Raw genomic sequence first — 27,979 nt, 5'->3', positions numbered from 1 at the left:
ATTGACTGACCCATTTGTTTTCTTATAAAAAGCTTTACCCTTCCGCCTTTTTGAATCCAATCCTTGTTTGTTATTATTTCTCTCTCTCTCTCTCTCTCTCTCTCTCTCTCTTCCTGATCGCTCTTCTTGCAAATCATTTTTTCTATAATCTTTTGTTGAATTCCTCAAAATTTTGGCAGAAGATGAAGTCAGCAGTATGGATGGTTTTGTTCATGTCAGCGGTATTCAGTTCATTTCAGAAAATCAATTCTCAATTAGTCGTTAACCTTACGGTTATCCATAATGCTACCTCTTTAGGAGCAGGTAATAAATCTAACGTAGTACTTTGATTAATGTAACTCATTCCTTTCAATGGAATAGAAAAGGGATGAGTAGAGTAGATAACTAGTACAATGCCGTGCTTTGCACGTGAACGTGCATATATTAAGTTTTGAATTTTTTATTAAATAGTAAAATTATGTGTTAATAAATAAAATTGTATAATAAGATTGCTTAAAAAGAAATTGTTTAAAAAGAAAAGTATGAATTAGTTATTATTAGTATAGTTATTTTAATTGTAGGTTTTCATATAATGATTGCACAGTGCTAACCTTTTTTTAAATAAGTCCCCCAAATTAAATAATATTGTCAAATTTATACGTTCTCTTAAATATGCCCCTCCAACTTGAAAGCTGCTAACTTAACACTAAATTAACTAAGATGCATTGATCTTTTTAGCTTTTTCCTGATGTTTCACTAGATAGTTAAACTTAATACCAGCAACATTGTGATATTTATTTCTCATTATAATTATTTAATATGGTAAATTACACTAAACCCTTATGAACTTTCAGCCCTATGAACTTTCAAGATCGCACTAAAGCCCTAAAAACTTTTCTCTTTTAAAGAATCCCCAATAACTTTCTAACTTTTGCAGATAATCCTTATAAATTAGAACCAGAAAATGGCATACAAAGGCATTTTGAAAGTTAGTGGAGGTTTGGTGTAATTTATCTAAAAGATATTGGGGGTTTTCTACAAAAATTATTAGGGGTTTAGTGTGATTTTGAAACTTCATAGAGTCTATTTACTACGAAATGCTGAAAGTTCATGGGGGTTTACTATAATTTACCTTATTTAATATTATAACTTTTAGTTCAATTAATACTATTAAAATAATAATACAACTATATACTATCAAATATTTATCTAATTTAATTTTTTAATTATCCTCTTATATAATTTAGTACTATAAATTTTTATTATACTATCATTAACAATTATAGTGCTATTATTAATATTAAATAATATTTTTTATAAAAAAGTTTGTTTTCAACTGTTAGTAAGTATGGATTATTCAGTATCATGTAATAATCTTTGAGAAAATATTCTAAAAATAATATTAAATTATTTATTTAATTTATTTAATAATATAGTACTAAATAATTAGTGTAAGTCATAATTTATGTGATATTATTAAAATAATTACACTATTTATGTGATTAAATATTTATTCTATTTATTTTATTAAATTATTATTCTTGATAGTATATAGTAATATATTATTTTATTTAAACTATTATTTTAATTATTTTATTATAGTTCATAAATAATTATTATAAAAATAATTTAATTGGCTACTATTAATAATTGTGTATACTTATTTTATAAATTATTTTATTATATTATTAAATAATTAATAGTTATAATATTATTGATAATTATAATTAGTTAGGAAGGTGAGGTGTATAATTAATAAATGGTTATATTTATTTAATGAAAGATTAATTAGAGATAATGCCAAAGTTAGAATTTATCAAAGTTTGAGAGGACAAAAAAAATTTTAAAAATTTAAATTGGTATTTTTATAGAAGTATAGATTAGTTACTATATATAATGTTACTGAGCCCATATGTTTTTTTGGGCTAATCATTTGAAAAAATCCCTTAACTTTGAACAATTATTATATAACCCCCATAACTTTCAAAATATCAGATATCAGAAAACCCCCTTAAGTTAGGGGTTGTCAGACTTCAAAGGATTATCAAATAAACCCCATACCTTTCAAAATATCAATTATTAGAAAACTCCCTTAACTTTATCATATTATCAGAAAACCCCTTAAAGTGTGATCCACAATTTTCATGGGTAGAAATGTTCCCATGTGTGATTTTACTCACCCATGGGAAAATTGCAGTAACACTATTAGGAGGGTTTTCTGATAAAATCTTAAACTTAAAAAGGGTTTTCTGATAAAATATTAAACTTAAAAAGGGTTTCCTGATAACCCCTCTTGAAGGATTTTTTTTTTTAATAATTTCATACTTAAGGGGGTTTCTGATATTTTACAAGTTTTGCCGATAATCTAATAATCATCCAAAGTGAAGAGCAGTTTTCTAATGCTTAGCCATTTTATTATTGATTTATGTACTTTTCTTTTCTCTCTCTCTCTCTCTCTATCTCTCTCTCTCTCTCTCTCTCTCTTTATTTATTTTTTTTATTTTTTTTATTTTTTTTGCATGTATATCGCTTGCAGTTTGTTTGGATGGAAGCCCGCCAGGATATCACCTCCATAGAGGATTTGGCTCTGGCGCTCAAAACTGGATTTTACAGATGGAGGTAACTTATATTATAGGAAATGTTAAATGAGTAATACATGATATTTAGTTTGATCAATGCTCATGTTGTTGTGCGCATCGGAGCTCATAACCACACGAATAAGAACGAGATAATTCACAACCAAATAAGCCAAACATAATATCACAGCAAGACAAACGAATTTTACGTGGTTCGGGAAGTTACCTACGTCTACGGGGCAATGAGGGGGGAGTTCTTACTATTAGAAATCAAGAGAATACAAATAGGGTTACAAATTTCACCAAGTAAACCCTAAAACAAAGCCTCTAGATCTCTCACAAATCTCTCACACTTGGATGTAATAATCCCTTCTCAAAGACTGTTCAAAACGTCCTTACTTAACCCTAATTAATTAGGATTAGACTTATATATCAACTCAGAAATAAAACGGGTTGAAAATCAAAACCCATCTTAGACCCGACTCACGGCCGACTGCCGCACCATGCGCAGTCAACCGTGAAAACGACAGAAACTTTTCTGAGTCTCTGGACTTTTGACGGTTGACCGTCGTACCAAGCGCAGTCGACTGCGACATGATACTGAACAGAATTCATCCTCGTGCACGTTGGCGGTTGACCGCACAGCACCCAAACATGTTCCTTCGTCTTTTCTTACGATCTTCGTCACTGTGCTCGCCATTTCTTCTATTCTCCACCTCGGTGAACATTTCTACCAAATTGAGCCGATACCAAATCATCCAAATGTCCTATTTGTTGTGTCCAGGACGAAGTGGAAACAACCCACGACAACGGACGCAATCCACAATAAGTCAGGAACCCAAACGAGAGCTCAAACAATCTCCCCCCCCCCCACCCAACCCCCCCCCCCCCCATCAAAATCAACAAATCCAACCGGCTGCATCAAACATGACTGCCTACGTATCCTCTTGTCCAAGGAATCAAGCCGAATGTAGCTCACCCAAATGGCCTCCAAAGGCTCTCAACACTGAAGAATGTTCAATAGCATCAAACAATGACCAAATTTTACATCTGAAACAACTTTAGTCAACATATCCGCAGGGTTGTCCTTCGTGTGGATGTTCTCCAAAATGTCGTCTCCATCATCCAATACGTCACGAACAAAGTAGAATCTGACATCAATGTGCTTTGTGCATGCATGATAAACCTGGTTCTTCGTCAAATAGATAGTCGACATGCTATCACAATATACCCGAAGGGTCTCCTATGCAATCCCCAAGTCCTCCAACAATCCACGCAACCACAAAAACTCATTAACAGCTTCAGTCACCGCCATATACTCCGTTTCTGTAGTAGAGAGAGCCACTGTAGACTGAAGTGTACATCTCCAACATACTGGTACTCCTGCTAATGTGAACACATACCCAGAAGTAGATCGGCGCTTGTCAAGATCCCTCTGCATAATCTGAATCCACATATCCAATATAATCCTACCATGTCTCCATATTCTTCTGAAATACCAAACCAACATCTACGGTACCTTTGATATACCAAAGGATCTACTTCACAGTCTCCCAATGACCTTTCCCAGGATCGTGCATGTACTTAGATACCATGCTCACGGCCTGTGATAAATCTGGTCTCGTACACATCTTCACATACATCAAGCTACCCACCGCACTGGCATATGGAATCTTCGACATATATTCTCTGTCCTCAACTAAAACAGGTGACATCTTAGCTAAAAGCTTGAAGTGGGGAGCCAATGGAGTGCTAACTGCTTTTGTATTACCATCAAAGCTGAATTTCTTCAACATCTTCTGCAAATAACTCCTCTGTGTAAGCTTCAATCTCCCTTTCACCCTGTCTCTCTCGATTTTCATACCCAATATCTTCTTTGCTTCTCCAAGATCATTCATCTCAAACTCGGATGACAGCTCCTCTTTTAACTTTCGAATAGCCAAAGAATTCCTGGAAGAAATAAGCATATCGTTAACATATAAAAGCAAATATATGTGCTCACCATCCTGTAGCTCGTGCATGTAAACACATTGGTTATATGGGCTCCTCGTGTACCCATGGCTAATTATAAAGTTGTCAAATCTCTTGTACCACTATTCCGGCATTGCTCCAAACCATAAAGAGACTTCTTCAGCTTGCAAACCAAATCTTCCTTTTCTGCAGCTTTTAATCCTAAGGATTGTGTCATGTAGATCTCCTCATCTAAATCTCTATATAGAAAGGATGTCTTAACATCCATCTGGACCAAATCTAAATCCAGTTGTGCCACCAATGCTAATAAAATCTGAATCGACGAATGCTTCACAACGGGTGAAAATACCTCGTTGTAATCAATGCCCTCAAGCTGTGCATATCCCTTGGCAACTAATCTGACTTTGTACCTAATGTCCCCAATAGAAGATCTCTCCTTCTTCGCGTATACCCACTTGCAACCAATAGCTTTCTTACCCTTAGGTAGCTTTGCAAGTTGCCAATTGTTGTTCTTATGAAGAGACCGTATCTCCTCCTCCATAGCTTCCCTCCACCTGATCGAATCGAGGCTAGACTCTGCCTCCTTGAATGTGAATGGAACCATATAATCAATGATCTTCACTGATAATGCATATGCGACCATGACATCATTATACCTAGCTTGCCGACGAATCACCCTTCTAAGTCTATTCGCTACAGTAGACTCCTGAACATGACCCTGCTCCTGAGTCTCACAATTCACTGTATCCTCTATCTGGCCGACTGTCATCCTATCTCCTCCTAATGTCACCTCTGCAGGAGCCTCAATGGATACAATGCTATCTGGAGTGGGTGGAGTTACATTATCCTCCACCTGCTATGATATCTCTCGAATTTGGTCTTCCTCTACCTTCTGAGGAACTTGAGGCCTCATCATGTACGCCTCATCAAATATGACATCTCTGCTAATAACTATCTTCTTATCCTGTGGATTCCATAACTTGAAGCCTTTAACTTTATCTCTAAATCCCACAAAGACTGCTTTCCTCATCCTCGGATTCAATTTACCATTACTAATATGGTAATAAGTAGGACATCCAAATATTCGAAGCGAATCATAGTCACTAGCTACCAAACTAGACCAATGCTCCAAAGGAGTCNTATATCGCAGTGCACGACAACCTGTTCACGAGATGACTCGCATAAACTAACGCATCGGCCCAAAAGGATATAGGTAATCCACTCTGCGTTATCATATATCGTATCTTCTCTAGCAAGGTATGATTCAATCTTTCAGCCACCCTGTTCTGTTACGGTGTCTCTCAAACTGTGAAGTGTCGCCTAATGCCGTGATCCCAGCAAAACTGCAGAAAAGAATCACTCTTATACTCTCCATCGTTATCTGAACATAGAGTCTTCACTTTTCTACCTGTCTGCAACTCCACTTTCTTCTTCCATTTCACAAAAACATCCAGGACCTCATGTTTATGCTTCATAGGGTATAAAATTCCTCCTGGAATAGTCATCAATAAAAGTGACAAAATAGTTGGCCCCACCAAGTGACGTGTGCTTGGAAGGACCCCAAACATTTGTGTGAATGTAATTTAATATACCTTGGATGTTGTGAATAGCAGTGTTAAACTTCACTCTAGTCTTCTTCCAAGTACACAATGCTCACACAGCTCCATCTTGTAAGTCTTAACACATTTCAATAGTCTCTGTTTCGCTAATGATTGTAGGGACTTATCACCTGTGTGTCCTAATCTCATGTACCATAGGGTGATAGTGTCCTTCTCTGTAATGATAGAATCTGCCAGACCCCCTGTAACTGTCTTGCCCTTCAAATAGTATAGAAAGTTTTCACTGACTCCTCGCATCATCACCATAGAATCCTTTGTGACCTTCACTGTAGCATCATCAAAGGTCACCCGATAACCAGCTACCTCTAAAGTACCAAGAAAATGATATTCTTCGTTAACTACGGCACAAACCTTACTTCTTTCAACTCCCTCACCACACCATCATACATCCTGATCCGGACTGAACTAATACCACTAATAGGGCATACGTGATCATTACCCATAAGCATGACATCCCCTCTTTCCAGCTCCTTAAAGCTGGAGAACCAATCCCTCCTAGGGCAAATATGATATGTGGCTCCGAATCCAACATCCACTCCGTAAAGTCGGCATAGCAAACTGACGGTAGTGCAGGACATGAATAACTTAAAGAATCTGAATCTGAATGTTTGCTAACACCTTTTGCAACATTCACCTCTAAAGCTTGTACAACTTTCCTCTTGTTCTTTCTCGTTTTTTCCTTCCACTTTGGGCAGTCAATATTCCAATGTCCTTTTTTTTTACAATACCGATATTGATTTCTACCAACACTCTTATAGGCACCTCTATTCTTTGATTTTGATCGGTTGTCTTGGCGGCGGTTTGGAGTACGGCCTCGAACTACTAATGCATCTCCTGATGCCTTCTCGGATGGTTCACCATCACTCTTTCTTAGCTCATAATTCACCAACGCCGAGGTCACCTCATTGTAGTTAATTGTTGTTCTTTCATTGATCATAGTGAGAACGAACGTACCATAATCATCCTCGGGCAACGAACATAAAAGTAACATCGCCTTATTTTTATCCTCAATCATGATATCCACATTGACCATATCTGAAAGTAGCTTCGTGAAACTATTAATATGCTCCCTGATGGAAACTCTCCTCTTCATCTTGAACTGGTAAAACCTCTTTTTCAAGTAAAGTCGATTCTCAATGCTATTCGTAAGATACTTCTCATTGAGTGTTTCTCATATTATCTTCGCTGATGTCTCATTCATCACGTCATAAATAAGATCCGACGTCAAGCATGACCGAATAACTCTACAAGCCCTACTGTTCATCTTCTTCCAAACCTTGTCCTCCATATCAGGTTTCTCTTATAACTCAAGAGTCTCCTCCAAATTCTGTGCATCCAATGCATCCATCACCTGGCACATCCATAAACCGAAATTGATCTTGCCATCGAACTTCGGAACATCAATCTTTGTGTTATTGATGCTTAAACTTTGTATCACATTCCTAAGAGATGAATCTGATGTGTTTGCTTCTCCTATGTTTTCGATCTAACTCTTCAGATAGGAGTCATTCACCGAATCCTTCGAACAAGTCCCAAGCCAAACCCGAGGCTCTGATACCACTTGTTGTGCGCAGCGGAGCTCGTAACCACACGAACAAGAACGAGATAAATCACAACCAAATAAGTAAAACACAATACCACAGCAAGACAAATGAATTTTACGTAGTTCGGCAAGTTGCCTACGTCCACGGGGCAAGGAGAAGGGAGTTCTTACTATTAGAAACCAAGAGAATACAAATATGGTTACAAACTTCACTAAATAAACCCTAAAACAAAACCTCTAGATCTCTCACAAATCTCCCACACTTGGATGCAACAATCCCCTCTAAAAGACTACTCAAAACGTCCTTACTTAACCCTAATTAATTAGGATTAGACTTATATATCAACTCAGAAATAAAACGGGTTGAAAACCAAAACTCAGCTTAGACCCGACTCGCGGTTGACTGCTGCGCCATGCGCGGTCGACCGCGAAAACGACAGAAACTTTCCTGATCTCTGGACTTTTGGCGGTCGACCGCCGCACCAAGCACGGTCGACTACGACCTGATACTAAACAGAACTCATCCTCATGCACGTTGACGGTCGACCGTCGCGTCACATGCGGTCAACCGCACAGCACCCAAACATGTTCCTTCGTTTTTTCCTACTGTCTTCGTCGCTATGCTCTCGCCATTTCTTCACATGTTTAGCGTTTAAAAGATATAAAACACAGTCTAATTGAATATCTTTCTATCCACGTCCTTGATATGATGAGTTCTTAATGTAATGTTTCAAGTGGGAATCTACAACGTTGCACAAATATCATGCTTGTAGATATACTATATGCGGATAATTATGACTTGATGATTTTTTTGTTACATAGAAGGTCTTACGCAATGTTCTAATTTATTGTTATCCCTCATCCATCATGCATTTATCGTTAGGTGTTTTGGTGGGCAAATGATGGGGATAATTATGACTTGATGATTTTTTTGTTACATAAAAGGTCTTACGCAATGTTCTAATTTATTATTATCCCTCATCCATCATGCATTTATTGTTAGGTGTTTTGGTGGGCAAATGATGGGTGTCTTTATATAAGACATCATATTCTAGGTTTTTTTAATAAAAGGGGGAGGGATAATATTCTCATAATCATGGTTTATCAGATGGTGTAACCGTGTTCAAGAGTATTGTGAGAGAGAGAGTTTCTTAGTCTTTGTCCGTGCAAAGGATTATAATTTGAAGGTGATAGTTGGTTGTTTTCGATCCCCTGGTGTTTCCCTGTTGAGGGCTTTCTGCATTAAATTTTGTGTGTGATTCTATTTGATGCGTTTGATGGTTTTCGGAATTTTTACGAGATCTTAAAATTCCAGCTTTTATGTATTCATAAATACTAGTTTTATTTAATGTTTACTATCAATAAACTAAGGCTATGCGTTATTTCTAAGCTTAAATAATATGCATATGGAAAACATATTTCACTTAAACCATCAAACCCTCAAAACTTTGAGGAGTTTTACGCAACTTTGTATGTTCCACTTAGCCCCTAAACTTATATCGCTTATGTTGGAGTTATAATAAAGATAACTTAAAACTTGACTTTGTAGAGGAAAAGAGAAAAAATTTAGTCCCACATAGGAAATGGAATAGGAAGAAAGAGTCTTTATAAGCCTTCCCTTTCTCTCCTATGCTTAGAAGAAAATAAAGGTTATGCTCCACACCACACACGCGCGCGCCGGCCGGGCCGGGCTCGGGTTCGGGGGTTATGCTCCACACCACACACGCGCGCGCCGGCCGGGCCGGGCTCGGGTTCGGGTCGGGTGGCGCGCGCGCACACGACCTGCGGACACGAATGCCGCTCCGGATTAATGGGCCCTTAATCTGCTACATTTTTTTTGAATAATTAAAATGTAATATTTATTTTTGAACAATTAACATGTGATAAATATTTTGTAACGGTTAGGATTAAATATTTTGTAACTGTTATAATTAAAATACCGCGGATTTATGGATTTAAATGACAAAAAATGGCTAGCGTTAATACATTAATGGGTGAGTAATTAAAACGTGTTAATTACGAGATTTATGAGTAACAGTTGTTTTTCCCTATAAAAGGATCTAAAATCCGAAGAGTTTAACACATCGAATTACAAATAAGCTCTTCTCCTTCTTCTCTGTTCTTCCTCTTACATTTGCTTACTATTACGATTTGTTGGTTCCCTGAAAGTCGAGAAGTATTCGCAAAGCCTTCTTGAAGCTCGTGCCGATGAGAAGGAGGTCGCATGACCGAGGGTCGTTATATCTCCAGGAACTTTTGTCGTGTAACCCTGTGCGAGAGGGGGCAATTAGATTCTTGGGACAATGCTTGCACGCCTCGACCATCAGGCCGTATTTCTAACTTTTAGTTACTTTCATTTGATTATATTTCTGAGATATAATAGTTATCTGCTTTTATCTAATTTCTATTAACTGTTTAAAACTTAATTTGTGTTAATTACTATCTAAACAGCTCATATTTCCTAACAATCCAAGAATCTAACTTTGCTGTTTAGAATAGTATCATGATTAGCATTATGCTTTTTATGTTAATGTTGTCTACAATTCTTAAAAACGAAATGTTACACTACATGATAATTCTGTTGAATGAATGTTTTATATATTTCTGTTGCATTATAATAACAAAACTATTCATTCATCATCAGATTATGGCTACAAGTGAAATTATGTCGGCTAAACCAGAGAAGTTTGATGGGAACAATTTCCATCGTTGGCAAAACCAAATGAGATTTTGGTTAACAACTCTAAATCTAATAACTGCCATAGAACCAGAACACTCATCTTCATCTAGACCAGTTACTAGGCAATCTTCATCATCTTCCTCCACAGATTCCATTCTTATCCCAAGAACACCTCAAGAAATAGAGTATCATTATCTACACAGAATCTTAGGAGCTTTATCTGATAGGTTATATGATATATATTATACTATCACTAATGCTAAAGTTCTGTGGGAAACCCTAGAGAAAAAGTATGGTTTAGATGATATGGGAATTAAAAGATTTAAAGCTTCTGATTTTAACAAATTTAAAATGGTAGATTCTAAACCAATGAATGAGCAAATTCATGAATTTGAACATATAGTTCACCAATTAAAAGTGAATGGATCTATCCTAGATGAAACGTTTCAAATAGCATGTCTTATAGACAAACTTCCCGAGTCATGGTCAGATTTTGCCAAAAACCTTAACCATACTCAAGGAGATCTTACCCTAGAACAAGTGTTGAATTCCATTAGAATTGAAGAGCAACATAGACTCAAGGAGAAAAATGTGACAAAATCCGAACCCAAAGAACCCAAAGTAAACAATGTTGAATCCAAACCCTTTCCCCAACACAAGAAACGTCCCTTCCACCAAAATCAAAATAAAACATTTAAGAAGAAATCCTTTCATCAAAATAAGAACCATGTCCACTTTCAAAAGAAGGAAGGAGCTGAACGTCGAGCATGTTTCTTTTGTGGACGAACCAACCACCTTGCTAAGGACTGCTTTTACAAGAAGACAGAACCACCCAAGCCTAGGAAGGGAGGACCTCCACCTAATAAGTCAGAAGTAAACATGGTGACTTCCAGTCCAGCTGAGACTGCTTTCAGGTCTATTCTCTTCACTCCTGAAGTAAACATGACCTTTCAAGCAAATGATTGGTGGATTTACACTGGAGCTAATATTCACGTTTACTCTAATCAATCTTTGTTTTCCACCTATCAGGTCTCAAATAGAGGAACTGTGACAATGGGAAATAATAATGTGGCTTCTGTATCTAGAATAGGTCGGATCAACCTAAAGCTGACTTCTGATAAGACTTTGATCCTGCAGGATGTCCATCATGTACCAGACATTAGGAGAAACTTAATTAGTGGATCTTTGTTAGTGCAACAAGGCTATAAGCTTGTTTTTGAATCAAATAAAGTTGTAATAACTAAGGGTTTGAACTTCATTGGAAAAGGTTTCTTATGTGATGGTCTTTTTAAATTGAATGTTAAGAATTCTACTCTTGCATCTCCAATAGCTTTGAATATTGAACCTTCCATCACTTGGCATCAAAGATTAGGACATGTGAATTATAATTCAATTAAAAGATTGATGCATCTCAATATAATTCCAAAGCTTAATATAAAAGATGATGAAAAATGTGAAATATGTGTAGAAGCCAAACTTCCTAAGAAACCATTTAAAACTATTGATAGAGATTCTGAGATATTAGAACTCATCCATAGTGATGTTTGTGATTCAGGAAGAACAACTAGAGGGGGTAACAAATATTTTGTAACTTTTATAGACGATTGCTCTAAATATTGTTACCTCTACTTAATTAAGACCAAAGATGAAGTCATAAACAAATTCAAAATATATAAAGCAGAAGTTGAAAATCAGTTGGATAGGAAAATTAAAATACTAAGATCAGATAGAGGTAGTGAGTACACTTCTAATGAATTAAAACAATTCTGTGAAGAGAATGGAATTATTCATGAAATAACTGCTCTATATACACCTCAATCTAATGGAGTAGCTGAGAGAAAGAATAGAACACTAATGGACATGGTAAACTCAATGTTAACTAATTCTGGTGTGCCAGGAAATTTGTGGGGAGAAGCTCTCATGACTGCATGTCATATACTAAATAGAATTCCATTCAATAAATCTGATAAAACCCCTTACACAATTTGGAAGAATAGAAACCCTAATTTGGATCACCTGAAAGTGTGGGGGTGCTTAGCAAAAGTTAAAATACCTAAAAATAAGAGAAAGAAAATTAGACCTAAAACTGTAGATGGAATTTTTATTGGCTATGCTTCTGATAGTAATGCAAATAGATTTTTAATAATCAACTCTGACATTAATGAGATAACCAACAACACCATAATTGAAGCTAGGGATGCACATTACTTTGAAAATATTTTTCCTTACAAGACCAGAGTAAACAACACAGACCCTAGCTCTAGTAATTCAGATCCTAGTTCTAATCAAGGTGAAACTAGTTCTAAACAAATTAGACCACTAGAAAGTCCAGAGGAGCCTAGGAGAAGTAAAAGAACTAGAATAGAAAAAGTCCATAAAGATTTCTATGCATTACTTGTAGAAGATTCTCCAATTATATTTGAAGATGCAATGAAATCAGAAGATGCTCCATTTTGGAAGGAAGCTATAAACAATGAGATACAATCTATAGTTCAAAATCATACTTGGGAACTAACTGATCTTCCTTCAGGCTGTAAAACTATAGGATGTAAATGGGTATTTAAGAAGAAACTCAGACCAGATGGAACAATAGATAAATATAAGACCAGATTAGTAGCTAAAGGATATACCCAAAAATCTGGTATTGATTATTTTGATGTCTATTCTCCAGTAGCTAGGATTACTACCATTAGAGTCCTTATAGCTCTAGCATCTATTCACAAATTAATAATACATCAAATGGATGTTAAAACTACATTCTTAAATGGAGATTTAGATGAAAAAATCTATATGGATCAATCTGAGAGATTTATAGCTTCTGGATAAGAAAAGAAAGTATGCAAGCTTATTAGATCACTATATGGTCTCAAACAAGCCCCAAAACAATGACATATAAAATTTGATGAAATTATACTATCTTATGGATTTGTAATTAATCAAACAGATGAGTGTGTATATCATAAAATAGATAATAACAATAAAATTATGATATTATGCTTATATGTTGATGACATTTTTATTTTTGGTTATGACATACAAATCATAAATGATATCAAACACTTTTTATCACAAAATTTTAACATGAAAGATTTAGGTCAAGCTGATTTAATTCTTAATACTAAAATCATGAAAAATGAGAATGGATATGTGCTATCACAATCACACTACATAGAAAAAATCCTCAAGAATTTTTATGATCCAAACTGTCAACCTGTTTCCACTCCATATGATCCTAATGTACATCTAAAGAAAAATACAGGTCATCCTCAATTACAAAGAGAATATGCACAAATAATTGGATCATTAGGATTCCTAACAAACTACACCAGACCTGACATTGCTTATGCAGTAAATAGACTTAGTAGATATACATCAAATCCTGATAAGAGTCACTGGGATGCTTTAGAAAGAATTTTGAGATACCTAAAAGGAACTATAAATTATGGTTTACACTATAAAGGTTATCCATCTGTACTAGAAGGTTATTCAGATGCAAATTGGATTAGTGACTCAGTAGATGTAAAATCCACCACAGGATTTGTGTTCCTTTTAGGAGGAGGAGCTGTGTCCTGGAAATCTACTAAACAAACTGTAATGGCTAGAAGTACAATGGAATCAGAAATGATAGCTCTTGATACTACTAGTATAGAAGCTGAATGGTTGAAAGATTTACTAACTGAAATTCCACTAATGCAAAAACCATTACCAGCCATTTCTATTCATTGTGATTGCAGGTCAGCGATTGACAAATGCCATCAAGAGAATGCAAATGTGAAGATGAATCGACACTTGAAAGTGCGACATAAATCCTTGAGATATAAGATGAAAAACCACATAATAGCCTTAGATTTTGTAAGATCAGAGAAAAATCTTGCAGATCACTTAACTAAAGGCTTATCTAGGACAGTGGTCCTAGAATCATCGAGGGGGATGAGGTTAAGCCCATAAGAAAAATCACTGCAGTGGCAACCCAATCTCGCAGAGGTTCAATGGGTAGAAACAAACTGGACGAGTGATTAATTGTGAGGAGCATTGAATTTATTTGCTCCCATCCCTAGGATGATCAGTGCTCATAAAAAGCAAGTGAAAGGTTGAGTTAAACTCTTAATGAATCCAAGACCCATGATGCGGGATGCTTACTTGCTCGCATCCTTATTAGGATTCACCTATATGTGTGTAGTTGTGAGGCCGCGACTATGGGAACAGGGCTGCTCCCTAGTAACACACATGAAAGATACCTGCGCAAGTCCGATAATAGCGCAACCCGTTTAGAATTCTTCAAAACTGTACTATGTGTGTTTTCTGTAGAAATCCGATAAATGAGACTGGTTCAAGGCATAGTCCACCAAGCTCTCACGGATCTATACAACTGTCACTAAGTGAAGGTTCAAACCGAAAGGTACCTCCACCTATTACATAGTATAAGGGAACCAGCAATCTTATTTATTTTTAAGTTCTTCTTTTACTGTTATTTCTGAATTATTTCGAATTATTTTAAGTTTTAAGTTATGTGGGGGATTGTTGGAGTTATAATAAAGATAACTTAAAACTTGACTTTGTAGAGGAAAAGAGGAAAAGTTTAGTCCCACATAGGAAATGAAATAGGAAGAAAGAGTCTTTATAAGCCTTCCCTTTCTCTCCTATGCTTAGAAAAAAATAAAGGTTATGCTCCACACCACACGCGCGCGCGCCGGCCGGGCCGGGCTCGGGCTCGGGTTCGGGTCGGGTCGGGTGGCGCGCGCACACGACCTGCGGACACGAATGCAGCTGTGGGGGATTATAATAAAGATAACTTAAAACTTGGGTTTGTAGAGGAAAAGAGGAAAACTTTAGTCCCACATTGGAAAAGAGATAGGAAGATAGACTCTTTATAAGCCTTCCCTTTCTCTCCTATGCCTAGAAGAAAACAAAGGTTATGCTTCACACCACACACGCGCGCGCCGGCCGGGCCGGGCTCGGGTTCGGGTCGGGTGGTGCGCGCACACGACCTGCGGACACGAATGCCGCTCCGGATTAATGGGCCCTTAATCTGCTACATTTTTATTTTTGAATAATTAAAATGTAATATTTATTTTTGAACAATTAACATGTGATAAACATTTTGTAACGGTTAGGATTAAATATTTTGTAAATGTTATAATTAAAATACCGCAGATTTATGGATTTAAATGACAAAAAATGGCTAACGTTAATACATTAATGGGTGAGTTATTAAAACGTGTTAATTACGAGATTTATGAGTAACGGCTGTTTTTCCCTATAAAAGGATCTAAAATCCGAAGAGTTTAACACATCGAATTACAAATAAGCTCTTCTCCTTCTTCTCTGTTCTTCCTCTTACATTTGCTTACTGTTACGATTTGTTGGTTCCCTGAAAGTCGAGAAGTATTCGCAAAGCCTTCTTGAAGCTCGTGCCGACGAGAAGGAGGTCGCCTGACCGAGGGTCGTTGTATCTCCAGGAACTTTTGTCGCGTAGCCCTGTGCGAGATGGGGCAATTAGATTCTTGAGACAGTGCTTGCACGCCTCGACCATCAGGCCGTATTTCTAACTTTTAGTTACTTTCATTTTATTATATTTCTGAGATATAATAGTTATCTGCTTTTATCTAATTTCTATTAACTGTTTAAAACTTAATTCGTGTTAATTACTATCTAAACAGCTCATATTTCCTAACAGCTTAACCTCCCAAAGTAATACCTTAAACTTTGACATATCACATGCCAAGCACGCGGTATAAAAAGGATGAAATGACCCCTCAATGTATTAAAAAGTTTGACTTTTATATCTTTTTACCGTTTTGGAAGCAACATTTTAAAAGAGTATTTTGGTCATTTCATCATTAACCAAGAATCATGTCAAGAGATTGTGAGAAAGACTTGTAGGTTCATATGAGAAATTCTTAGGTGCTCCATGAGCACCATGTGACATATACTACACCAATCATGTCATGTAGCAACAAAAAAAAAAGTTTTAATTCCATCACCTTCACATTTGCTTGTGATTTATGTCACATGGTCTACTCCTGTTGGTGTGGTGTATGTCAACTTCGTACTCAATGAGCACCTAAGAATTTTTCGTAAGTCAGTTTGGTTGACAAGAAGTATGAAGTAGAAAGTAGCTTTAAAAAGTAACTTCTAAAATTATAAATTAGGAAATAGTGAAAGTGATACTTTTTTTTGTATATCTTTAGAAGTAGTGGAGATAATACTTCTTCCTTTTCATTTACTTTTTTCGTATGGATAGCAATCGAAAATACTATTAGGAAGTAATTAATATATGTTGCTTTGGTACTGTTCTTTTTTTTGAATTGTTATTGAAATAAAGGATTGTTATTGAAGTAAAGGATGTAGTTAACATATACACCATGGTGAGATTACAATCATTCTCATCATTAGCCATATCAAATGGTACATGAATATCGTTATACCCAAAAATACAAACAAATTATCATTATATATTTTCTTTAAAGAGTCTCTCCGTCCCCCCTTAATTTTACTCATGAAAAATCGTTAAATTGTACATGAATTTGTTCCAAATTAAAACGAACTACCACCTTAAGGATGCAATGCACAAAAAATTAAAGCGATTGTAACTCCTATACAAATCACAGAGAATATGTATGCCGGCAAGAGTCATGGAAATCCAGTAAAAATTCCCAAGATTTTCTGTAAATTTGAGGTCTCAAATGATCTCAAGTCTAAGATAACACTATTTACAATAGGCCGGATTCATCTCATAATTAAAAAAAAACCTCAAGTTAACTGATAAAACCTAAAGTTTCCTTGATTATTAACTCCCAAATAGACTCATATATAACCAAAAGACCCGGCTTTGTGAAAGTTTCCATCTAGTGATACCGAATTATTGTGCTAATATAATGATTTACACAGAAGGATCAGTTCCTTTTTAAGTTGCATAATGATATCTATATGACGTAGCCGACAAAAAGCAAGAAAGAAAATGAATCAAGAACTTTATAGATATTTTTATTTTACGTTTGCATGTAAAATTTTAAAGTATGACGCCGTAGGACAAAATCCTAGATTCGTCATTGGGAGGTGAAAAGACGGGACTGCGAAGGATTAGAGAAGGGAGAGGGATGGAGGAGGAAATGAGGATAGATTAGGCATTTTAGTTTTCACGGGTATGTTTCCAGTATGCATACCCTATTTGGGGTCAAAAATAATTTAATTAGGTCTTTTGGGTTTTATGAAGGAATTTGAAAGTGGGTGAGTTAAAAATAAATGGCAGTAAAACGTTGGGTCCAAAGATTAAAAAAAAAAATCTAAATAAGATTAGAATGAAGTGGTGCAATTTGGTTGTGGAAGGTTCTAGATTTAATATAGGATTAATAATAAATTAGGTGTGTTCGGCAACTTCTCAAAATGGGCTACGGTTGGAACCGATCCCATTTTGAGCAAATTTGTGTTGGGTCAAACCGAGTCAACATTAGCCCAGTTTTACTAATGCCAAATTTGACCCTTAAAACCGGTTTGTTTTGGACCACCTCCCTCTGGTCCCAAACAAAACCAGTTTAGTTGAAAACAAGATCAATGTCATCCATAGTCCCATTTTAGGGTGTTTGCCAAACACGCTCATGAAAAAAAGAAAAAAGAAAAAAAAAAGAAATGAAAGTTGGTTTAGGGCCTGTTTGGTTATATTCTATAAATAGTAGGAAATCAATTTTAGGTCCAGAACCAACTTTCCATGTGTTTCTGTGTATTTCTTAGAAATTATTATTTTTTGTTTGCTTCACTCAGAAAACTTGCAAAGAAAATACAATGTGCTAATTGCACTGCTTGGTTGAAAAAAAAAGAAACCAAAGTAAGTGATTTGTTTTACATCATATTTTTCTTGATTGGAATCAAAAAGTTGAACGCTGGAAACAAGTTTCACATGAGCAGTGGTGAGCTTAGCACAAAACATCTCACATATACAATTTTTGAACCCCAATGATGCAATGGCTATATAAGCAATCATATAGCAAACATATATCTATAAATGAAAGGCAAAATACAAGTTAAAGTTGATGCTGAATACACCCTTTGTTGCGCCCAGCGGAAATTTCGGCAGAGTTTCTGGTGCACAATAAGAGAGAAAGATCAATAAGAATTCTCGTCTCACCAAGGAAACAAGAATCTAAAGCGGATATCTCAACAAAGTGAGATATCGAATCTTCCTCTCATCAGTTCTAGGACTGACCTGTCGAGGGATCCTAAAAAACTATTACAATTGTTACAAACTCAAACAACCAATTTTACGTGGTTCGGCAAACTTCCTACGTCCACGGGGCAAGGAGGGAGTAGATCTACTAATAGAGGGAGAGAATACAACTAGGGTTTACAATCACTCTCAATCTAAACCCTCACACAAACTCTCAAATCCCTCACACAATTATCTCTCTCAAAAGAGAAGTACAAAACCCTAGAATAGCTGCACAAAACTCAAAAGAAAACCTCTGCTTTTCTTTTGCACACTGCAGCCGCGTGAAGAATCCCCAAGCCGAAACAATTCCTTGCCTTGCACCCTTGCACGCCCACAGCAAATCAAGCCTACTGCTCTTGCACACCTCTGCTTTGCGCTTGCTGCAGCCGTCCTTTTCTCCTGCTTTTTCCCCCACTTCGCACACATTAAACCCTAGAAAAATTAGGTATATATATAGGCTATAGCTTATTCGTTCGTGGGCCGCACAGCATCCGCACACACGAAGCCGCACATCATCCGCACCAAACATCACGTGGGTGGGGGCCCACTTCGTTCACAATTCTCCACCTCGGTAAAGTTTTCCCAAAACTGAGCCGACACCAACCAAATCAAATGTCTCACTTGCTGCTTATCAATCCTCAACAAGTCGGGACCCAAACGGGAGTACGAACACTCACCCAAACGTCGGTATCTACTCACCAAATCGATCTCACCCCCATCAAAATCCAACCCGGATGCATCATAAAGACTGCCTACGTATCCTCTTGCCTAAGGAATCAAGCCTCACGTAGTTCACCCAAATGGCCGCGAACGACCTCAATCCAATAGAAGAGTTCGCAACCCTTCTCTAATATCATCAACTCTGTGGCTGATAGCACCTCCAATGGCCTCAAACACCTCCACCTGAGGTGAACCAATGGTCATATCCAAACTACATCTATCAGCTACACTTGAATCAAAACCCAACTCATCATCCGCATCCGAATCCAAATAACTTCCACGCTGTGTCACCTCAGCTGGAATCCCAACCAATGCAGAATGACCTGGAGTATGTGGAAAAATCCCCACCCAATGTGGAGTAGCATCAGTCTCCACCTGCTGCGATACCTCTAAGGTCTGTCCAAAACTCTCCACCTGCTGAGAGTCAATTGGCTTCCTCATCGAAGCCTCAACCAAAGTGACACTACCAGACCTATCTTCCAATAGAGTTTTACCTCCAATCATAGCAGTTAACAACTCTTTAATAGGATGACCCAAATATGTCGAAGCCTCTGTCCAGAAACTCTTCTGCAAACCATTGCTCGACCACAAACACCGATTCTCCTCCAGAAAGGCACGGTTCTCCAAATTTGTCACCTTATCTAGTTGCCCCAAGATTTCCTTTCCAACGAAGTATCTCGCAATGCTGTGAGCTCGGCTCCAATGCAGAAACAGGTCCATATTGTACCTCCCACCGGAATGGAGTACCTTCACCTTTCTGCCAATATCACACTTCTTCAATCTGTTGGAGACTACTAGGACTTTACAACAAAGGAAACCAAACGCCTATTACCTCCCAATGATGCCCCCTTGGAAGGCCCCCAAACATCCACGTGAACTCCTCTAGAACGACCCTTAGCACGGTGAATAGAGGTGCCACACTTCACCTCGGTCTTCTTGCTCACATCAACATGTTCACTGGACTTCAAACTACAGGTCTTCGCACCCTCTTTCAATCTATGCGAGGAATCAATACTAGAATGGCCAAGCCCCAAATGTCGCAGTCTAGTCGAATCAACAGAAGTCGTCAGTTCTCCACCTGCCACTATACCTTCAGTCAAGTAATACAGGTTATTCCTCCTGACGCCCTTCATAACAATCCGAGAGTCTTCCACAATCTTGAGAACCACGTCCTCAATTCGAACATTCAGACCCTCTCCAACCAAAGCTCCAATTGAGATCAAGTTCTTCCTCAAAGAAGGAACTCATCTCACATCATTTAACTCCCTAACAGTCCCGTCAAACATCTTTATGCGAATTCTTCCTATCCTAAGGATCTGGCATGCACGGTTATCAGCCATGTACACCACACCACTATCCACCAGCTTCTCAAAACTGGAGAACCATTCCCTTCTAGGGCACACATGATAGGTCGCACCACTATCCAACATCCATTCAGATTCCTCCGAATAGCTATCTGTAGGACTGATAGAAAGCGAATAAATAGAAGAGTCAGAATTATTACCATCCGATACGATGTTTGCTTCTGATGATGGTTGCTTCCCTTTTCCCTTCTGCTTATTCTTAATCCATTCGTCGAGCTTTGGATAATCTTTCTTCTAATGACCAGTCTCCTTACACCAAGCACACTGATCTTTTCTAATTGTAGGATGTCCTACTCTAGACTGTGCTCCTTACACCAAGCACACTGATCTTTTCTAATTGTAGGATGTCCTACTCTAGACTGTGACTTCCAATTCTTCTGGTTTGGACCCTTCCCTCTTGCGACCAACGCCTCCGCTACCGACTCAACTGAAGCCTCCTTATCCTTCTTTCGAAGCTGATAATTCACAAGTGCAGCGGTGACCTCACTATACGAAAGGGTTGCCTTCCCATTAATAAGAGTAAGGACGAATGTCTCATATTCCTCGTCTGGTAAGGAACTCAACAGCAACAACGCCTTGTCCTCATCTTCAATCTTGACATCCACATTCGCCAAATTCGCAAGAAGCTTCGTGTAGTGGTTCATGTGATCTCTAATGGAGGTTTCCTTCTTCAATTGGAAACGATAAAGCCTCCTCTTCAAATGCAAGCGATTTTCCACACTCTTGGTCAAATACTTGCTTTCGAGAATCTCCCAAATCTTCTTCGCAGAAGTCTCATTCATCACATCATATTTTAGATCTTGAGTCAAACAAGACCTAATTACACCACACGCCGTTCGATTTATCTTTTTTCAAACCTTCTCTTCAATCTCATCTGGCTTGCCATCTAACTCCAATGTATCCTTCAAATTCTGCGCGTTCAGCGCATCCAAAACCTCGCATCTCCATAATCCAAAGTTGTTTGTGCTATTAAATTTCTCCACATCTATCTTCATAGAGTGGATATTCAAACTCTGAATGGTCTTCGCGTCAGAAGCACCACCCTCGATACCCGAAGCACCTTCTTTCCCCGACATCTTTCTCAACACACCAACGAACGAAGAATAGATCCAAAACTAAAAAGATAGAGTCTTTTACCAAAAGATCCCACCTTTATCACCAAATGAAGTCCTAGACGAGCCTCCAAATTGATCTACTCCTCCAAATAGCCCAAGCGTAGCCCGATCTCTGATACCACTTGTTGTGCCCAGCGGAAATTTCGGCAGAGTTTCTGGTGCACAATAAGAGAGAAAGATCAATAAGAATTCTCGTCTCACCAAGGAAATAAGAATCTGAAGCGGATATCTCAACAAAGTGAGATATCGGCTCTTCCTCTCATCAGTTCTAGGACTGACCTGTCGAGGGATCCTAAAAAACTATTACAATGGCCACAAACTCAAACACCAATTTTACGTGGTTCGGCAAACTGCCTACGTCCACGGGACAAGGAGGGGGTAGATCTACTAATAGAGGGAGAGAATACAACTAGGGTTTACACCCTTCAGTTGCTTATGGTCCCCCCTCTACACAATCTGAAATTGGTTACAGCTCAATTCCAAAGTGAATGTCATTGCAATATCTCAACTCTTTTAATGACCTGCAAACATGACAAGGGAAAAGTTTCTGGAGGACGTGCAACATACCCCAAGAGAAAATATAAAATTTTTGTGCATGGGCTAATGAAGATGGGGTTAGGAAATAAGGCTTCTACCATGCTAAAATGACAATGCATCATGGCCATAAAAGAGAGCTTTAAACATTAGAATTATTATTAGATTGCTTAAATGAGTTTACTTTTGGTCATGCTCATTTAAATTATCAGATGAGTTCTGCGCCTAGAGCTTTTTGAGTCCTAAGCGAACAGCAGTGAATACAATTCTGCTTGTTTTTGCTTGTAATGCAGGGAGGAGCATGGTGTAATGATGAGCTCTCATGTTATCTTAGATCAAAGACTGCGTATGGGTCCTCTCTATATATGGGCAGCTGGAATTTCTCTGGCATTCTCAGCAATGATCCCAACATGAACCCTGGTTTGTCATTTTCTAATTGTTTTATCGGATTCCATATTTACATTATTTTTAATTTAGAATTAAAATTCAAAAGCAACCATCTATCTTTACATTATAATTGATGTGGGGAATGTTTATAATTTTAGTTTCTTTGAACAGACTTTTACAACTGGAATCGTGTATTTCTTCGGTATTGTGATGGTGCTTCGTTTGCTGGCAATTCGGAGTACAGAAACGGGGTAAGCCCCATCAAGCAGTCCACAAATTTTTTTTATGATTAACAAATTTGTATGATTGTCAATTGTTTTTTAACGTCTCGTAGCATAAATGAAGTTGGGTTGAGTCAAATTTGAGAAATATCAAAGGATTAAAATTGAATGATTTTAAGGTTGCATGCTATCTTGATTGTCAACTTTCTAATATAGGCTAGTGTCGACTTTCTAGCAAGCAAATGTTTTTTGAGTATGATATGACTGTCGGAAGTTCATTTGTGAGACTAAGCTTTTTTGTTAAAAGACTTAACTAAGGAGTTTTACTTTGGTTTTTCCCTTGAAAACTATTAAACTGATTGGAGGAATTACACAATATACATGATTCGTTAAGTGCGATCCTTTTGATTCAGAAGTTTATTCCTGTTATGCTTCCTGTATTTATCTGACACTTGATTTTGTTTTATTTCTCAGACAAAGAGGCTCTACTTTAGAGGGCTCAGGATATGGGATGCCATCGTTCATGACCTTTTCCCTGAAGGGCTACAACATGCAGAAAAGGTATAGTTCTAACTTTAATTAACAAATTGCGATTCCCTGTTGAAGTTCCATAGAATTTTTCTCTCGCATGCTGCTAACTTAATTGTGTTTTTTTGAAATGGGTCGATCGAGTCATAGGAGAAACTTCAAAGGTATTGTCTCAGTTGTGTCCTTAAATGAAACGTAGAAGCTGCTCCAAATCCAAAGAGTATTAGGCATATCTTGGTTATTTCTCAACTAGGCTCACTGAAAACGAAGGGATTCATAAAAATAAGTAACATCACCATCTCTTGTTAGATAAAATTTAAATTCATTGGTCACAGGTTTATCATAGTATGTGATCTTGTGAGTGCACCGTAGGTTCAAACCATTTGCTTAGAATGCTTCTGTATATGCGTCTCCGGGTGTTCTTTTATCATTTCGTCCGACAAGAAAAGTTCTTCTAATTCTACGAAATTTTCTAGAACATTTTTCTCTTGGGTATCATTCAAAAAAGTTTTGAATTGTCTACTATTCCACCAATTAATAACCCAAAGTTCTAGATCTTTTTGAAAGGAGAGAGAGAGATCAACCATGGCAAAAATACTTAGATGCAAAATATGGGAGGGAAGTCGATGCTTTCTTTTTTTTTTCATTTTTTATTTGTGCATTGTTAATGAACTGTTTCATTTATCAACTCTATTTGATATGATGTTTCTCTAAAGCACAAGTTCTGTAACAAGGTATCGAACCTGTGGATCTATTCCCATTTTTGTATATTCGTTAAAATAATTTAGTCCTTAGATCTAGAAGGAATATAGAAATATTATAAGTATAATTATAATTTTTCATGATATATTAATTTCTAGTTCTGTAATACAGAATTCAATATATATTTTTTATCATAATTGATGGTTTGCATTTCAATTATTCTCTTTTGAAACAAGTAATTTAACTCATGTAAATTATGTTGCTTTTTCCAACACATTAGGCACTTCTTTCTGGATGTTCAGCTGGAGGGCTAGCTACTTTTCTCCACTGTGACAATTTTTCTCAGCTTTTTCCTGAGACAACCATTGTAAAATGCATGAGCGATGCAGGGTTTTTCCTTGATGTGTAAGTGCTAATACTCCTGCATTTCTATAACTATTTCATATAATTTTTGTTTCAAAAACCTTTAATAATTTTAATCATATTAGTTTGACAATTTTCACTTTTAATATTGTCTAGGAAGGACAAATCTGGCTATAACAATATAAGGCACTTTTTCCGCAGTCTTGTTAAATTTCAGGTCAGTTTCCTATATTACAGTTTTAACTCCCTTTATATTGTCAATTATTTATAAAGACAATTCTTGCAGGGAGTAGAACAATCTCTGAGTGAAAAATGTGTAAATTCTCACCATGATCCCTACCTGGTATAACCATCCATTTTCTTATATATTTCTTAATCATTATTTACAAGGAATATTCATTCTGAAACTTTAATTTATGTCTAATTTGTGCAGTGTTTCTTTCCGCAACATGCATTAAAACATATAAGAATACCGTATTTTGTATTGAACTCAGCATATGATGTGACCCAGGTACTTCGGTGTTTGTTAAAATAAATATTAAATATGTTGAAGGAAATGATAATGTTCTTTCTTTGATAGAAAAATGACTACGTCTTAATACTCTTTTGCATGCTGAACAGGTTGATAATATATTTGTTCCCCTTTCTTCTGATCCGTGTGGGCACTGGAAAAATTGCAAGTTAAACTACACAATGTGTACTCCGAATGAGATCAATATCCTGCAAGGTCACGGATCCTATCACTTTCTAATTTCCGATTTCATGCAATGTTAACTGTAAGATATTGGTTATATACTTTTGGTGTGTTAGCATGTTTTTCTTTATAGCTCTTAATTATGAAAAATCAACTTAAATATTCCATCATTGGGTTTATAGTTATTTTTTCGGTTAAATTTCTTCTCCTTTATAAATATTCCATCGTTTCTGAATGAAATTTCATGTCTCAAAACACAGAGCATATTGTTTCTTTCGTAGTGTTAAATTTCTTTATTATTTGGAGAGCTTCATGATAAATTAACAGAGAAGTGAATACATTATAAGGGATATAAACATATACAAATACACAAAAACTTGTGCATATATGTGTTGAACTTGATTAATATTGTTTTCGTCTTACAAGTCCAGTTTATGAGTTACCTTACTAGCTAGTTTCTATGGTAAATATTAAGTTACTAATTTACAGGATATAGGTCACAAATGCTGAAAGCTCTTAGATCAACTAAGTTCTTGGAAAATGGTGGTGGAATGTTCATAAACTCTTGCTTTTCCCATTGCCAGAGTGAAGAACAGTATAGCTGGTTTGCACCATTATCCCCAAAAGTGCACAATAAGGTACTGCAGCATTACAAACGAAGCACATATATCAAATATAAGCATATTTGTTTATCCCTAAAACAATTTAATTTATGCGTAATCTTTTAAAGCAGTTTGCAATTGGTGTTGCAGACTATCGCAGTGGCCGTCGGAGATTGGTACTTTGGGAGGGAAGTCAGTGTGGAAGTAGATTGCCCATATCCTTGTAACCCTACTTGTCTTAAACCCAACTCTCTAATTCAGGTATTGGCTTCAATACTATGCGTAAATTTGTGCTAGTTCTAAATACAGTATTTGCACCAAAAGTAATTGTTAATCTCAGGGTTTTTTTTTTTTTGTTAATAAAACTATGTTAATTACTGTAGTTAGAAGATACACACGTGCACAGATAATTGTCCAAAATCCAAACGCAGCGACAGGACTGTTTTGCCCGCGTGTTTTTTCTAGATGTGTTATAATTAACTTATAAAGTATATGTATATACTTTATAACCCTAGTTGGTTTATTTTCCGCTTATAATATATATGTTTTAATTGCTTTCGAATAAGTTCTCTTAAGAAAACTGGTGGAGCCTAAACCTAATTTTCAGGTGTTCATATGAAAGTTGTTAATGAATTTCCTCAAAGAGAAATTTCTTAATGGATTAGTTCGTATGTCGCTAAATCACTTTTTACCTAAAACTTTAATCTTTGGGTAGTAATAAACTAAGCTAGAAGAGCTAATTTTTAATTAGTCCATACTTACTTATCTGCTTTTAAGTTATTAACACTGTGGTTACTAATTAAACATTTGCCATACATGTAGATTGTTGACCTACAAGGACGAGCGCAGAATTTAAACGTAACCGAGAAGAATCCCCACAAGAAAAATTCATGCTCGCACTAACGTGAATCTGGTAGCCATGATTCTTCGAAGGAAGAAGATGACTAGAATTTCTAGGAGTTTCGGAAATTATATATCATCCAGTTTATAAGAAATAACCATGGACCTTTTTTTTTTGTTATTGTTGTTATTATTTGAATGTATTTAAGTTGCGTAAAGATTCTAAACTTTTTATGTACATACATTTTTTGTCGTAATTAAATTTGGTTTGTACGTGCCAGACTTTTTGTGTTGCTCCAGAGCCCGAGTTAGAAGAATAAATGGTCTCTGTCTGCACATAATTCGTAATGTTTGCTTGAGTTTGGATCCCCTGTTGGGTTTATTCTTGTGCTTGGCCAAAAAGTTATGATTATTAGACTGGACATTGAAAATGAGGGAGATAAATTGTCACTTTTAAAATATTAGGTAATTTTATATTGATCATGCAAATCTTACGGGTATTTTTGCAAATTACCCTTTATGTTATCACTTTTTTGTCATCTGCGTAATGTACGGAAATTCAAGAGAGATGCTTGGGTGGTTAATGATTGATCTTGGGAAGAAGAAAAACGAGAAAAGAGGGAAGAGAGTAAGGGGTGTTTGGTTCCGATTTTTTTAGGGTGAAAGTAGGGGAAAGCCTGTCATAGTGTCCCATCTGTGGCAGGTTTCACCCCAAATCGCCCCAAAAAAAAGCGTTTTGGGGTGAAACCTGCCACATTTCTGACACTGTGACAGGAATTCACCGATAAAAAAATTGGAACCAAACGTGCCCTAAGTAAACCCATAAGGTTGGCAATTTTATGAAAATATCAACAATCATTAGAATATTTTTAAAAACCACAAGTTATCTATTAGAGACAATACCACAAAATTTTTACTAAAACTGTTGCGATTGGCATGCATCTATGTAAATATGTTACGTGATTTGATCATTCTCTAAGAAGGTTTATTTAGACTAAAAGCTTAAGATACATCATCAAATAAAAAAAATTTAAAAGACAAATAATAACTCATAATATTTTATTAAATTTAGCATTAAAAATCCATACGTTTTGCCTGTAGGAGAGCATAAAAATATCTATATCCGAGAAAATATATGTACCTTTATTTGTAAATATCATTGCTAAAATCTTCATCCGATAGGACACAATTACAGATATGGACATGTAGTAAATATCAATATCTGTATCTAGAATGTCCGCAAATGTGTCATACAATTGTAAAATTTTTAATGCTTTAAATTAGTAGATTTGAGGTTAATTTTGATAATCAAGAGATCTCAGCTTTTTCTAAATA

The 27,979-nt window shown here is 36.5% G+C and overlaps 1 protein-coding gene across 2 annotated transcripts; it reads left to right on the top strand.

Moving 5' to 3' along the window:
- On the top strand, nucleotides 82-26,901 carry LOC109825455 (pectin acetylesterase 9-like). 2 transcript variants are annotated; one of them, XM_020392308.1, is made up of 13 exons: nucleotides 82-303; nucleotides 2,516-2,598; nucleotides 22,601-22,727; nucleotides 22,866-22,945; nucleotides 23,390-23,476; nucleotides 24,426-24,550; nucleotides 24,665-24,725; nucleotides 24,795-24,851; nucleotides 24,942-25,019; nucleotides 25,130-25,235; nucleotides 25,692-25,840; nucleotides 25,955-26,065; nucleotides 26,627-26,901. In XM_020392308.1, the coding sequence occupies exons 1-13, from the start codon at nucleotides 183-185 to the stop codon at nucleotides 26,705-26,707; spliced, it is 1,266 nt and encodes a 421-aa protein (XP_020247897.1). In that variant the 5' UTR covers nucleotides 82-182; the 3' UTR covers nucleotides 26,708-26,901. The 2 variants fall into 2 exon arrangements, with proteins under 2 accessions (XP_020247897.1, XP_020247898.1); XM_020392309.1 differs by lacking the exon at nucleotides 26,627-26,901 and having other exon boundaries at nucleotides 25,787-25,840; nucleotides 25,955-25,968.

The sequence above is a fragment of the Asparagus officinalis genome, chromosome 10, assembly GCF_001876935.1.
Source record: "Asparagus officinalis chromosome 10, Aspof.V1, whole genome shotgun sequence".
NCBI classification, from domain to species: Eukaryota; Viridiplantae; Streptophyta; class Magnoliopsida; order Asparagales; family Asparagaceae; genus Asparagus; species Asparagus officinalis.
This window is presented reverse-complemented; position numbering and strand designations above follow the sequence as displayed.

What these genes read in the sequence shown, in the direction of transcription:
- LOC109825455 (XM_020392308.1), top strand. Translation starts at nt 183, where the DNA reads ATGAAGTCAGCAGTATGGATGGTTTTGTTCATGTCAGCGGTATTCAGT. An exon ending in TGCTACCTCTTTAGGAGCAG is followed by an intron (nt 304 to 2,515) that starts GTAATAAATCTA and finishes TATCGCTTGCAG; the next exon opens with TTTGTTTGGATGGAAGCCCG. An exon ending in AACCCAACTCTCTAATTCAG is followed by an intron (nt 26,066 to 26,626) that starts GTATTGGCTTCA and finishes CCATACATGTAG; the next exon opens with ATTGTTGACCTACAAGGACG.